The 16,544-nt window shown below is 33.7% G+C and overlaps 1 protein-coding gene across 1 annotated transcript; it reads left to right on the forward strand.

Moving 5' to 3' along the window:
• Window positions 1–8,248: 8,248 nt before the first annotated feature.
• LOC127112054 (uncharacterized) lies at window positions 8,249–9,046 on the forward strand (the record flags this gene model as incomplete). The annotated part of the gene is made up of 1 exon (XM_051046247.1): window positions 8,249–9,046. A coding segment is annotated over one exon (798 nt), but the record flags the coding sequence as incomplete, so codon positions are not given.
• Between the last annotated feature and the right edge of the window lie 7,498 nt (window positions 9,047–16,544).

The following is a 16,544-nucleotide window of genomic DNA, read 5'->3' on the forward strand; positions in this document are numbered from 1 at the left end:
TATAAAAGGATGACAATCCTACTTTCAGCAACTCAGGGGTTTGAAGCGTGAAGCATTTATTAGATCATCATATTTCACTGTTGTACTTTAATTGTGTTTTGTATTAGGTTGTATTTGTGAGCCAAGCAATTATCACCTAGATGATTGCATTGGACTAGGGTGTTCATTGAGTTGTAATTGTTGTGTCACTCTAAGCTTTTAAGTGTGAGTGATGTGTTTCTTGATTAAAGCTGTTAAGCACAATCAAGAGTTGTTTGAAGTATAACTTCTCAATTGACTTTAAACTAATTAAAGGTTGTAATCACTGTGGTGATTGAGGGGGAGTGAGTAGGAACTCTGGTCTTTGTTTAAGATTGAAATTGCATTGGGTAGGTCTTAAGTGATAGGATTAAACAGTTGGTTTAAGTCCTGAATTAATACTACTTATAATGGATTTCCTCCTTGACTTGGTAGCCCCCAGACGTAGATGTGTTTGTCACGAAACTGGGTAAACAATTGTCTGTGTTATTTACTGCCCTTTACATTTACGGTCTGCATCATTCTTGTCTGCGCAGAATTGGATGTCATAACATCCAGTGTGACATCGATAATCTGTTACTAGAATTTCAATATATAATATGAATCATTAATTTAAAGTCGTTTTACTTTGTTACTTAGTGAAGAAGAAACCTAAAATTTTGTGATGGAGAAGAAAATTATTGAATTTATTTACATATAATAGACCATATTACAATGTGAATATGCCAAATACAAATAATATTGATCTTGATTATGTAATTTCACTTGTTACCCATTTATATATAATATGAATCATTCACTTATAGTTTTTTCACTTTGTTGCTTAGTGATGAAGAAACTTAAAATTTGGTGATGGAGAAGAAAAATATTAATTTTTTTTCACATATAATATACCATAAATTAATGTGAATATGACAAATACAAATAAAATTGAGTTTTATTATGTAATTTCACTTATTAACCATTTATATATAATATGAATCATTAATTTATAGTCCTTTAAATTTGCTACTTAGGGATGAAGAAACCTAAAATTTGGTGATGGAGAAGAAAATTATTGAATTTATATACATATTTCATACCATAATACAATGTGAATATGCCGAATACAAATAATATTGATCTTGATTATGTAATTTAAGTTATTACCCATTTATATATAATATGAGTCATTCATTTATATTTTTTTCACTTTGTTGCTTAGTGATGAAGAAACCTAAAATTTGGTGATGGAGAAGAAAATATTAATTTTTTTTACATATAATATACCATAATACAGTGTGAATATGACAAATACAATTACAATTGAGCTTTATTACATAATTTCACTTATTAACCGTTTATATATAATATGAATCATTAATTTATAATCCTTTAAATTTGTTACTTAGTGATGAAGAAACTTAAAATTTGGTGATGGAGAAGAAAATTATAGATTTTATTTACATATAGTATACCATAATACAATGTGAATATGCCGAATACAAATAATATTGATCTTAATTATGTAGTTTCAGTTGTTACCCATTTATATATAATATGAATAATTCATTTATAGTTTTTTAACTTTGTTTCTTAGTGATGAAGAAACCTAAAATTTGGTGATGGAGAAGAAAAATATTGAGTTTTTTTTACATATAATATACCATAATACAATGTGAATATGGCGAATACAAATAATATTGAGTTTTATTATGTAATTTCACTTATTAACCATTTATATATAATATGAGTAATTAATTTATAGTCCTTCATATTTGTTACTTAGCGATGAAGAAACCTAAAATTTGGGGATGGAGAAGAAAATTATTGAATTTATTTTCATATAATATACCATAATACAATGTGAATATGCCGAATATGAATAATGTTGATCTTGATTATGTAAATTCACTTGTTACCTATTTATATATAATATGAATCATTCATTTATAGTTTTTTTAACTTTGTTGCTTAGTGATGAAGAAACCTAAAATTTGGTGATGGAGAAAAAAATATTAAATTCTTTTTTACATATAATATACCATAATATAATGTGAATTTGACGAATACAAATAATATTGAGCTTTATTATGTAATTTCAGTTGTTAACCATTTATATATAAGAGGAATAATTAATTTACAGTCCTTTAACTTTGTTACTTAGTGATGAAGTGTAACAACCCGTATAATATATATCTAGAATAATATCATACAAGTGTTAATAATTGGTATTGATCCAACATAAGTGCCTAATGGCATTAATATATATACATGTCCAAACTAAAAACATCAATGGAACATGTTATACAATAATGCCTAAACAATAAAAATCTAAGAACTATGTGCAATATCTTCATTGCACACAACTCCACAGCGGAAGATCATGATAAACAGCATCCCTTGAAACATCCATAAACAACTTCTACTGAATTCAACCTGTAAGGAATACCTGAAAAAAATAACAACAATAATGGGATGAGATAATAATCTCAGTGAGTTCTCCTATCTTATGGGTGCACTCGGCTCTACAGGGTTTTCTAATCAATATTCAACTCATATCCAACTCAAGTCAACAAGGGAACGAAGACTTGAGCGATGGGGAAACTATCTCGCAATTGTATGGCAACATGCATCTGAGTTCTCATAACTCAACCTCGATCATTATTCAGATCACGAAACATCAATTCCCGAACGGACTTACGTCTAAGCCAGGCCCGGTTCATGCATGCTCGTATGATTCGACTTTCGCGGTGGATATCAGGTTCCCCTATGGGACTCGAACCCACTTTTAAGAACCATCACTCGTATGGGACTTTACCCACTTTGAGTCTCTTTCACCGTATGGGACTCTAACCCACTTAGGTGTCCACCTTTCTCCCATGTCCGCCATGGTTGGGGATCAAACCCAATTGAGGCTCGAATCATTGGTCCCACATCCCAATGCTTACTCATCTAAGCATACCAATAGAGATGTGTACCATCACATAAAACGCACATTCTGAATACATGATCGGTTTCACAAATCATCGGTTCCACGAACCATAACAAAATCCATCAATCGCAGGTGACTTCGTTCACCATAATACACAAATAATAATATGACATGTTCCATACAATGCGTCTCATTTTCAATCATGGCAACAATTCTTCCACGACCTCACATAAGCGTCGTACAAATGAATACCGTATTCTCATGCATATATCACACATGTTCCATAACTTATATTATATTTCTAAGTTATTAATCATGTTATACTCCTAAGTTTCCTCACTCACCATTGTAAGGTTTTTAATCATGTTATTTCACATTCAACATAACAACAATATTTAACTTTCATCATAATATAATTCATAGTATTTATAAATCACATAATATTTTATAACATGGAACAATAATAATAGCCCTTTACGTTATCTTTCTAACGCATCCGTCTGTGTCCAAAACAGAGTTATAACACTTAATTAATTCATTAATCTATCTTAATCAAGATTTAGATTAATATTTATCTATTGCATAAGTATTCAACAACAAACTCATTGGCCTAGTGGTAAGGCTTGTACAATTCCAAGGAGGTCTCGGGTTTGAACCCCATTGGTGACATATTTTAATTCATCAAATAATTAATTCATGTCAATAGATTGATCAAATGAATCACAAAATACAAAGGAATTAATCGATTGGTTCTTCGAACTTCTTCAAAAATTCATCTTTTAACCACTTTTTTTTCCAATTTCAACCACCCCAATCCATACCAAAACATACACCATCATGATTACATGCCAAAACACATAACAATCATACAACATAACATAACATCATGAACATCATGAAGCAACATCAACATGTTATTATCAACAACCACAACCATAATTATCAACACCATGATACACTAAGACAACATGTGAAGGTTAGGGATCAAGACATACAAGCATGGATGAGTAAGAATAACAACAAGCTCATCATGGATTCATCAAGTTCATGATTATGCATTACACACAAAACCTAACCCCCAAATTTATAAAGTTTCTTCCCCCAAATGCTATACTAGCTAAGAACTCACCTTGGAGATGAAGATGGTGAAATAGATGTAAAGTTGGTGATGATGATGATGAAGATGAGATGGTGATGGTGGTGGTTTCCTTCCTCTTCTTCTCTTCTTCCTCTTCCTCTTTTCCTCTTTTTCTCCTCTTCCCTTTCTTTCTTTTCTTTCTGATATCTCTCACTCTCTCTTACCTACTTCTTCTTATCCTTTTCTTCTTCTTTCAACCCCCACCACACAAAATACTATATAATATATATAAATAATATATAATATTAAGTAGTAATATAAAATATCTCAATTGATATTTTATCTTCAAGTACCAATTGATCAATTATTAATGTTACCAAAAATGTCCTCTCTTGTACTTATTAATATTGGTATGTCTCATTTATTAATAATTAATATCTTCAGAGTTCACTGGTTACTCCATTGGTCCCAATTGACAACATTTAGAGCACATAGGAGCTTTAATTATTACAAATGATAATAGATAGAGTACACAGGAACTCAATTGGTCTTAACCGACAACTAATTGAGCATTTAAGGGAATATGGGATACTACATGAAGAAACATAAAATTCGGTGATGGAGAAGAAAATTATTGAATTTATTTACATATAACATACCATATTAAAATGTGAATATACCGAATACAAATAATATTGATCTTGATTATCTAATTTCACTTGTTACCCATTTATATATAATATGAATCATTTATTTATAGTTTTTTCACTTTGTTGCTAAATGATGAAGAAACCTAAAATTTGGTGATAGAGAAGAAAAATATTCTTTTTTTACATATAATATCCCATAATACAATGAGAATATGACGAATACAAATAAAATTGAGTTTTATTATGTAATTTCACTTATTAACCATTTATATATAATATGAATCATTAATTTATAGTACTTTAACTTTGTTTCTTAGGGATGAAGAAACCTAAAGTTTGGTGATAGAGAAGAAAATTATTGAATTTATTTCCATATTATATGCCATAATACAATGTGAATATGCCGAATACAAATAATATTGATCTTGATTATGTAATTTAAGTTGTTAGTCATTTATATATAATATGAATCATTCATTTATATTTTTTTCACTTTGTTGCTTAGTGATGAAGAAACCTAAAATTTGGTGATGGAAAAGAAAATATTAATTTTTTTTACATATAATATACCATAATACAGCGTGAATATGACAAATACAATTACAATTGAGCTTTATTACGTAATTTAACTTATTAACAGTTTATATATAGTATGATTCATTAATGTATAATCCTTTAAATTTGTTACTTAGTGATGAAGAAACTTTAAATATGGTGATGGAGAAGAAAATTATAGAATTTATTTACATATAGTATACCATAATACAATGTGAATATGCCGAATACAAATAATATTGATCTTGATTATGTATTTTCAGTTGTTACCCATTTATATATAATATGAATCATTCATTTATAGTTTTTTAACTTTGTTTCTTAGTGATGAAGAAACCTAAAATTTGGTGATGGAGAAGAAAAGTATTGAGTTTTTTTTTACATATAATATACCATAATACAATGTGAATATGGCAAATACAAATAATATTGAGTTTTATTATGTAATTTCACTTATTAACCATTTATATATAATATGAATAATTAATTTATAGTCCTTCAACTTTGTTACTTAGTGATGAAGAAACCTAGAATTTGGTGATAGAGAAGAACAATATTGATTTTATTTACACATAATATACCATAATACAATGTGAATATGCCGAATACGAATAATGTTGATCTTGATTATGTAAATTCACTTGTTACCTATTTATATATAATATGAATCATTCATTTATAGTTTTTTTAACTTTGTTTCTTAGTGATTAAGAAACCTAAAACTTGGCGATGGAGAAAAAAATATTAAATTCTTTATTACATATAATATACCATAATATAATATAAATATGACGAATACAAAATAATATTGAGCTTTATTATGTAATTTCAGTTGTTAACCATTTATATATAATATGAATCATTAATTTATAGTCCTATAACTTTGTTACTTAGTGATGAAGAAACGTAAAATATGGTGATGGAGAAGAAAATTAATGAATTTATTTACATATAATATACCATATTACAATGTGAATATGCCGAATACAAATAATATTGATCTTGATTATGTAAATTCACTTGTTACCCATTTATATATAATATGAATCATTTATTTATAGTTTTTCACTTAGTTGCTTAATGATGAAGAAACCTAAAATTTGGTGATGGAGCAGAAAAATATTAACTTTTTTTTACATATATTATACCATAATACAATGTGAATATAATGAATACAAATAAAGTTGAGTTTTACTATGTAATTTCACTTATTACCCATTTATATATAATATGAATCATTAATTTATAGTATTTTAACTTTGTTACTTAGGGATGAAGAAACCTAAAATTTGGTGATGGAGAAGAAAATTGTTGAATTTATTTACATATTATATATCATAATACAATGTGAATATGCCGAATACAAATAATATTGATCTTGATTACGTAATTTAAGTTGTTACCCATTTATATTTTTTTCCTTTGTTGCTTAGTGATTAAGAAACCTAAAATTTGGTGATGAGGAAGAAAATTATAGAATTTATTTATATATAGTATACCATAATACAATGTGAATATGCCGAAAACAAATAATATTGATCTTGATTATGTAGTTTCAGTTGTTACCCATTTATATATAGTATGAATCATTCATTTATAGTTATTTAAGTTTGTTTCTTAATGGTGAAGAAACCCAAAATTTGGTGATGGAGAAGAAAAATATTGAGTTTTTTTACATATAATATACCATAATACAATGTGAAAAGTGCGAATATAAATAATATTGAGTTTTATTATGTAATTTCACTTATTAACCTTTTATATATAATATGAAAAATTAATTTGTAGTCCTTCAACTTTGTTACTTAGTGATGAAGAAACCTAAAATTTGGTGATGGAGAAGAAAATTATTGAATTTATTTACATATAATATACCATAATACCATGTGAATATGCCGAATACGAATAATGTTGATCTTGAGTATGTAAATTCACTTGTTACCTATTTATATATAATATGAATCATTCATTTATAGTTTTTTTCACTTTGTTGCTTAGTGACGAAGAAACCTAAAATTTGGGGATGGAGAAAAAAATATTAATTTTTTTTACATATAATATACCATAATTCAATGTGGATATGATGAATACAAATAATATTGAGCTTTATTACTTAATTGCACTTACAAATGATAAAAGATAGAGTACATAGGAACTCAATTGGTCTTAACTGACAACTAATTGAGCATTTAAGGGAATATGGGATATTACATGAAGAAACATAAAATTCGGTGATGGAGAAGAAAATTATTGAATTTATTTACATATAATATACCATATTACAATGTGAATATGCCGAATACAAATAATATTGATCTTGATTATGTAATTTCACTTGTTACCCATTTATATATAATATGAATCATTTATTAATAGTTTTTTCACTTTGTTGCTTAATGATGAAGAAACCTGAAATTTGGTGATAGAGAAGAAAAACATTTTTTTTACATATAATATACCATAATACAATGTGAATATGACGAATACAAATAAAATTGAGTTTTATTATGTAATTTCACTTATTAACCATTTATATATAATATGAATCATTAATTTATAGTACCTTAACTTTGTTACTTAGGGATGAAGAAACCTAAAATTTGTTGATAGAGAAGAAAATTATTGAATTTATTTCCATATTATATACCATAATACAATGTGAATATGCCGAATACAAATAATATTGATCTTGATTATGTAATTTAAGTTGTTAGTCATTTATATATAATATGAATCATTCATTTATATTTTTTTCACTTTGTTGCTTAGTGATGAAGAAACCTAAAATTTGGTGATGGAGAAGAAAATATTATTTTTTTTTACATATAATATACCATAATACAGCGTGAATATGACAAATACAATTACAATTGAGCTTTATTACGCAATTTAACTTATTAACCGTTTATATATAGTATGAATCATTAATGTATAATCCTTTAAATTTGTTACTTAGTGATGAAGAAACTTTAAATTTTGTGATGGAGAAGAAAATTATAGAATTTATTTACATATAGTGGTTTGCATCCTCAGGGAGTTCCACAAGTAGCTGCAGGTGGTAGTTTCCGAGATTTCTTACGCATGAATCCTCCAGAATTCCATGGTGGGCTGAATCTTGTGAAGGCTCAGGAGTGGATAACCGACATGGAAAGGATTTTTCAGATAGTGCATTGTAGTGAAGAAAATAAGGTTGTGTTTGCTTATCACATGATGAAGGGTTCAGCTGTAAGATGGTGGGAGAGTGCTTCGATTCTTATGACCAATCAAGGAATACCTAGAGATTGGGAGCATTTTAAGGCTATTTTCTTGGATAAGTATTTTCCCAGTTCTTTGAGGACTCAGAAGGAGTTTGAATTTCAACAGCTCAGGCAGGGAACTATGTCAGTAGTTGCGTATGCTGAAAAGTTCGAAGATATGGCTGCATATTCTAGACAAGCCGCGTACGCACTTGATGAGAGGTGGAAGATTGATCAGTTTCTTTTTGGTCTGAGGGGTGAAAATTCTCATAGTGTTTCTCAAAGGGAATTCACTTCTTATGCTGAACTATTAAGACAATGTTATGTGGCTGAGAACAGTTTGAAGAAGGTTCAAGAAGAAAGGGATCAGTACAGGAGTGGGCAGAGAGACCAAGGAAGGCCAGGAAACCAGTTCAAGCCTAGATCTCAGGCTTTCAAAGGGAAACAGGTGCAACATGCAAGACCTAACCAACCTCCTCAATGTCAAGTATGTAAGAAGTATCATTTTGGAAAATGTATTGTAAGTGGAATTTGGTGTTTCACTTGTCAGAGGGAGGGACACATGTCTAGGGAATTTCCTCAGAACAAGAATTAGATGCAGGGGAGAAGCGCCGGTCGAGTTTATACTTTGGATGCAAGGAAGGCTAAGAGAAACAATGCCTTCATTGCTGATACGTGTGTCGTCAATGATCATCCTTGTTTTGTATTATTTGATTGTGGGGCGACACACTCTTTTGTATCAATTCGGTGCATGAAGCGTCTTGGCTTGCAAGAAATTCCCTTGTCTCCTCATATGGTGGTTACTACCGCCATGGATGATATGGTTGAGACACCGTTGATTTGTGAAAATTGTTCGCTCTCGGTAAATGGTAGAGTTTTTCAGATTGATCTTATCTGTCTACCACTTAAGAAGGTTGATGTGGTTTTGGGGATGGATTGGCTTTTTGCCAACTCGGTGTTTATTGGTTGTGAAGAGAAGTTGATTATCATTCCATCTAGTGAAGCTACTCCAAAGGATGTGTTAACTACAATCTTGGAAGGTACGGTTGGCATGGTTAATTTCTTGTTTGAGAATGAAAAGTCAGTTCTCTTGGCTCTTACCAAGGAATCTAGCGATAATCTAAATGTTACACAAATCCATGTTGTTTGTGAATTTCCGGAAGTTTTTCCTGAGGATGTCTCCTCTCTTCCTCCTGAAAGGGAAGTGGAATTCTCTATTGATCTGGTACCTGGGACGGCTCCAATCTCCGTCTCTTCGTATCGCATGGTGCCACTAGAGTTGAGAGAGTTGAAGAATCAATTGGAAGAGTTGTTGACCAAGCATTTTATCCGACCGAGTGTCTCACCATGGGGAGCTCCAGTGTTACTAGTAAAGAAGAAGGACGGTAGTATGCGGTTGTGTATTGATTATCGTCAATTGAATAAAGTTACCATCAAGAACAAGTACCCTCTGCCTCATATAGACGATTTGTTAGATCAGTTGAAAGGAGCCTGCGTGTTCTCGAAGATTGATCTACGATCGGGCTATCATCAAATAAGAGTTAAGAGTTCGGATGTGCCGAAGACCGCATTTAGAACTCGATATGGCCATTATGAGTTCCTTGTAATGCCGTTTGGTGTAACGAATGCCCTAGCTGTTTTCATGGACTATATGAATCGGATATTCCAACCCTACTTGGACCAGTTCGTGGTGATCTTTATTGATGATATTCTTATTTATTCTCGTACTCCTCAAGAGCACGGAGAACACTTAAGGATTATTTTATCAGTACTGCAAGAGAAACAACTTTTTGCCAAGTTAAGTAAGTGTGAATTTTGGATGAGCGAAGTGAGGTTTCTTAGTCATGTAATATTGCAAGGAGGAGTATCGGTGGATCCATCTAAAGTTGAAGCAGTTATCAATTGGGAAAGACTGAAGAATGCTTCCGAAGTCAGAAGTTTCTTAGGTTTCGCAGGTTACTACCGAAGGTTTGTAAAAGGATTTTCACAGATAGCGTTACCAATGACTAGACTTACCCGAAAGGAAATTTATTTCAAATGGGATTCGAAGTGTGAGAAGAGTTTTATGAGTTTGAAGGAGAAGCTGACGACTGCCCCTATTTTAGTCATCCCTGATCCTAGTAAGTCTTATGAAGTATTTTGTGACGCCTCTAAGAAAGGATTAGGAGGGGTGTTAATGCAGAATGGTCAAGTTGTAGCCTATGCCTCCCGTCAGTTGAAGCCTCATGAAGAGAACTACCCAACTCATGATCTTGAACTGGCTGTTGTTGTCTTTGTATTGAAAGTTTGGAGACACTACTTGTATGGGGTGCATTTTCAGATGTTTAGTGACCACAAGAGTTTGAAATACTTATTTGACCAGAAGGAGTTAAACATGAGACAGAGGAGATGGATGGAATGCTTGAAGGACTATGATTTTGAGCTTAAGTATCACCCAGGGAAGGCGAATAAGGTTGCGGATGCCTTGAGTCGGAAAGAGATACATAAAGCTGAGTTGATGATGTTGGAATATGCGTTGTTGGAAAAGTTCCGAGATCTCAATCTTCAGTTTAGTTGGACGCAGGATGGTGTGATAATGGGAAATTTGAATGTTACCTCTAACCTAAGGGAAGAGATCCGACAAGGACAAATGATAGATGAGAGATTGCAAGAGATGTCGACTCAACCAGGTTTCACTCAGTCACCGGACAGAGTTATTCTGTTTAATCAAAGGATTTGTGTTCCGGATGATGTAGAGCTAAAAAGGAAAGTTTTAGAGGAAGCTCACAAAGGGGCATTTACTATACATCCAGGTTCATCGAAGATGTATCAAGACTTGAAGAAGGACTATTGGTGGCATGGAATGAAAAGGGATATTGCAGAGTATGTGTCAGAATGCATTGTATGCCAACAGGTAAAGATTGAACATCAGAAGCCAGGAGGTTTATTGCGGCCTTTAGAAATTCCGGTTTGGAAATGGGATAGCATTTCAATGGATTTTGCGGTAGGGTTGCCTCGGACCCAAGGTGGTTATGATTCAATTTGGGTGATTGTGGATCGGTTGACTAAGTCCGCGCACTTTTTGGCTCTGAAGACTACTTACAAGGCAAGTCATCTTGCACGGTTGTTCATTTCAGAAATTGTTAGGTTGCACGGTGTTCCTACTAGAATTGTGTCCGATAGAGACCCAAAGTTTACTTCAAGGTTTTGGAGAGCATTCCAACAATCTATGGGATCGAGATTATGTTTAAGTACCTCTAATCACCCTCAGACAGATGGTCAGACTGAATGGACAATACAGACACTGGAAGATATGTTAAGAGCTTGTGTACTTGAAAGTGGGGGGAATTGGAAGGAGCTTTTACCATTGATTGAATTCGCATATAATAATAGTTATCATGCAAGTATTGGGATGGCTCCTTATGAGGCTTTGTATGGACGGAAATGTAGAACACCTTTATGTTGGACAGAAGTTGGCGAAGAAAGGATCTTAGGACCGGAGATTATTCAAGAGACAATGGAAAAGATAAAGATGGTCCGTGATAAGATAAAGAAAGCAAAAGATCACCAAAAGAGCTATGCAGATCACAGGAGAAGACCATTGGAATTTGATGAAGGTGATCATGTATTTTTGAAGGTGACTCCGAGGTTGAGACTAAAAGGACTGTTTAAGTCACGGAAGCTAAGTCCGAGATACATAGGGCCATACCAGATTATAGAGAGAATCGGATAAGTAGCCTACATATTAGCCTTACCACCTTCTTTATCAGAAATGCATGATGTTTTTCACGTATCTCAACTCAGGAAGTTCATTCCAGATTCTCTTCAGCCTATTCTTCCAAGTTCAGTAGAAGTAGAAGCAGATCTGACCTTCGAACCTCTACCGAGTTGCATTACAGGACGAGAAGTTAAGGTGTTAAGGAATAAGGAGATTCCTCTTGTTAAAGTTCAGTGGGATGAATCACACCCAGGCGACGCCACCTGGGAACTAGAGTCAGAAATGCGAGAAGCTTACCCTCATCTTTTCCAGGTAATATTTAAATTCGAGGACGAATTTTATTTAAGGGGGGGAGGATGTAATACCCTGTATTTCCTTAAATGCCTAAACTCATATTAATTGAGATCAACTGAGTTCCTATGTGCTCTAAAAGTTGTCAATTGGGATAAATATAGCAAATAGTGAGTTCAGGTTGACTTAATTAATATTATTTGGAACTGACCTTTTATTAATTGGGACATTTTGGTAACACTAATAATGGGTTAATAGCTCCGGTAGAACAAATATTACAAGTTAGTGCCACTTGAGATATTTGTTACTACCACTCCACCACTTTCTAACCACATGTTTCTACCTACCATAAGCCACTTTATTTGTTTTCTATGTATCAGAAAGAATAGAGAGAAAGAGGAAAGCTCAAGAGAGGAAAGGAAACAAGGTTAGTGAAGAAGAAGAAGGGAAGCTTGGAAAGAGCAAGAGCTTGGAACCAACACCATCATCTTCATCCTCATCCCATCTTCAACAACTTCTCCTCTTCAATTTCTTGAGGTGGGTTCTAGTTAGAAACTTTAGTTTTCTAGAAAAATTAGGGTTGTAGAATGTTAAATAAATCATGAATATCCATGCTATAAGATGAATATGTTCTTGCTCTTGTTGATTTTCATGAACATGTGTTTTGTGGTGTTTTGTGATTGGTATGATAAAATGATTTGCTATGGTTATGTTATGATGTTGAAATCCTTGTTGTTATGAACTTGGGATTCTTGTTGTACATGTGTATATGAACATGTAGTGAGGTGGAAGTGTTGGAAGAAGGAGTGTGGGTTTGATTGGAAATGGAGTTACAGAGGAAAATGTGGTTTTGAGAAGTGGAAAAAAATGAAAATGTGTGTGTTAACCGGTTAACGCTTTGAGTTAACCGGTTAACCAGTAGTGAATTCACTTTCTGGGCAGATTTTGTGCGTGTTAACCGGTTAACGCTTTGAGGTAACCGGTTAACGTGGAAACAAAATTTAATTTCAGGACAGAATTTGTCACCAATGTGGTTCAAACCCGGGACCTCCTTGAAATTGTGCAAGCCTTACCACTAGGCCAAAGAGGTTGTTGTTGAATACTTATGCAATGAATAAATATTAATCTAAATCTTGATTAAGATAGATTAATGAATTAATTGAGTGGTATAACTCCGTTTTGGATGCGGACGGATGAGTTAGTAAGATGACGAAAAAGGTTATTATTACGATACCATGTTATAATATATTATGTGTCTTACAAGTTCTATGAATTGTATTTTGATGGATGTTAAACATGGTTGATATATTTGATTGTGAAATAACATGTGTCATATGGTGAACTGACTTTGGTGTGTTTTTGCTTTGGAAAGCAAATGTCGCGGATAGCAAGAGTCGCCACCGACTTTTCTTTTATCCAATAAGGAAAGGTGGAAAAGAACAGGAAAGACCTTAATTAGATTTTGGGTTCGGGAGGTACATTATACAAAGGGAAGGTGTTAGCACCCTTTGTATCCATGGTTATCCATGGGCTCTTAATTGCTGGATCACTTATGTCTTTCTTGTCTGAAAAAGTGTCTGTGAACTGCTTAGAAAATGTTTTGAAAAGAGAGTTTAGCTTTGTAATGATTCTTGTATGAATGTATACAAAGTATTTATCTCGTTTAATTTTGAAAGCTGTTTAGAAAAATATAACTTGGCAATGATTCTAGTATGAATGTATACCAAGTGGTGATTTTCTAGTAGATGTTTTGCAAAGGGTGATGTATGAAAAATGTTTTAGGTTGTGAGTCAGCATTTAAGAGTTATACCTACCCAAGGTCTTTATGGGCATTTCCTATCCTTATGAGGGTAAAACTGTCCTTACTATTGAGAAGTAAGTAGTTTTATCTTTTGGATGTAAAAGGGACATCGTAGGGTCATCGATTGGTCATTGGAGGCAACATTTGTAAGGATACCTTAGCATTCGAAGGGACAATCATCATTAACTCGTAGGCTACAACGAAGGGTCATCGAGGGACAAAATCATATATTCGTAGGCGACATCCGAGGGACTATGATTTATCTTATAGGGACATGATGATTTAACCGAAGGGTCTTTGCTAAGTGCATCCCCACATTCGCGGGACATGACCGTAATACCGTAATACCGTAAGGCAACAAAGAGAGGTCCAAGATCACATATTCAAAGGCAATATTTTATAATCAATTAGGTAATTAGGATGAATCTCCACATTATAATCAATTAGGTAATTAGGATGAATCTCCACAGGGGTATCCCACAAATAAAGGGGAATACCTAGCAAGCTACCTTTTCCAGGAGTATGTGAGCCCTTACAATATTCAGCAAACAGGTCAGAATACCAAATCAGGGTGCAATCGAGAGTTGCACCAAACCAAAAGGAATCACAACGGTAATAATGTCAGGTAAACCATGCATGGTTACAATAAAACATGTCAGATTAGCAAAAATCAGAACAGAAAAATCAGCGACTGTCACGTTCGCTGCTGCCTCGCCTAGCGAGGGCCTGGCGAACCCTCGCTACAGGTTCGCTTAGCGATGTGCTAGCGAACGGCTGCGGGTTTTGAATTTAAGAACAGTACGATTTCAGCAAGCTCCACACCCTATGGCATCCATTACAGAAATTTTATGGTTAAACATTCAAGATATCCATACATATTTAAATCCACATGAAAAACCTAAGATATATTTATAAATTCAATCATAATACCCCATGTAAATTGGAAGCATGAAGCGGTAGTGGTAGTGCAAACCTGTTGGCAATTGAATTGCAACGTTGAATTGGCAGATCACTCTTAGGGTTGGTACCGGATTGAGTTGGGCGGAGGTAACCTTTGTGCGGATGAGTTTCCTTCAGGTTTTCCTTTAGGGTTGCTCTGAATTCTCTGGGTTAGCCTCCAGGGTTTGTTGTTACTTCTTTCTGTCTCCGTCCGTCTGTAGTTCTTTTTTTCTCTTCTGACTGAAGTTGTGGTATTTATAATGATTTTTTGTGACCTAATGGGCTCAGAATGAAGCCCAAAATTTCTGGTATTCGCAAGCTTCGCTAGGCGAGTGGTGTAGCGAAGGATTCGCTAGGCGAAGGATTTTGCTCGCCTAGCGAGCAAGCCATTTTAAGTCATTTTCTGGATTTGGCCACCTGTGTGTTGGGTCTTTGTTCCCTTAAGATCAATGTCTTGAAAAATGAGTTGGGGTGCCTTGAAAAATGTCTTGCAAGATTAACGGGCACATTTTTGGGTATGACAGTTGCCCCTGTTCAATATTCTTGAACCAAGAGAGTTAGAATGGTATGTACGTCATTCGTGGTCTGGAGGTGGAAGATTATTGAACACTTAGAATGCCCAAAAATTTGAGCTTGCTAATTAGAAGTTAGTCCTGATGGAGATGGGCTTAGAGATGCCATCCGGGAAGTTTGATGATGAAAGATCGGAATGGGTCATACGCTGCTGGGGATAAAGGATCAGAATGGACCATACGCTAGATCGTATCTGAATTGCAGAATGAACCGTTTATTAGGCTGCCTCTGGAGAGGTAAAGATCAGAACGGATCGTACGCTAGATCGTATCCGAGTAGTAGAATGAGTTATCCATTAGGCGGGTGACTTCGCTGGGGATGAAAGATCAGAATGGATCGTACGCTAGATCGTATCTGAGTTGCAGAATGAGCCGTCTATTATGATGTATCTGAGAAAAGGGTCAGAATGGATCGTACGTTAGATCGTATCTGAGTTGCAGAATGAGCCGTCCGTTTGGCTGTATCTGATGATAAAAGGTAGTCGTACGCTAGACTACACTTTAGAATGTACCGTACGCTAGGTAGTATCTGAGGAATAAAGATCAGAATGGATCATACGCTAGATCGTATCTGAGTAGCAGAATGAGCCGTCCGTTAGGCTGTATCTGATGATAAAAGGGGTAGTCATACACTAGACTACACTTCAGAATGTACCGTACGCTAGGTAGTATCTGAGGGGATGAACATCCAAATGGATCGTACGCTAGACCGTATTGGAACAGTTGAAGTAACCATACGTTAGGCTGAATCAGAATGAACCGTACGTTAGGCTATATCTGATGTTGTATTTGC

Source organism: Lathyrus oleraceus, unplaced genomic scaffold, assembly GCF_024323335.1.
Source record: "Lathyrus oleraceus cultivar Zhongwan6 unplaced genomic scaffold, CAAS_Psat_ZW6_1.0 chrUn0027, whole genome shotgun sequence".
Classification (NCBI taxonomy): Eukaryota; Viridiplantae; Streptophyta; class Magnoliopsida; order Fabales; family Fabaceae; genus Lathyrus; species Lathyrus oleraceus.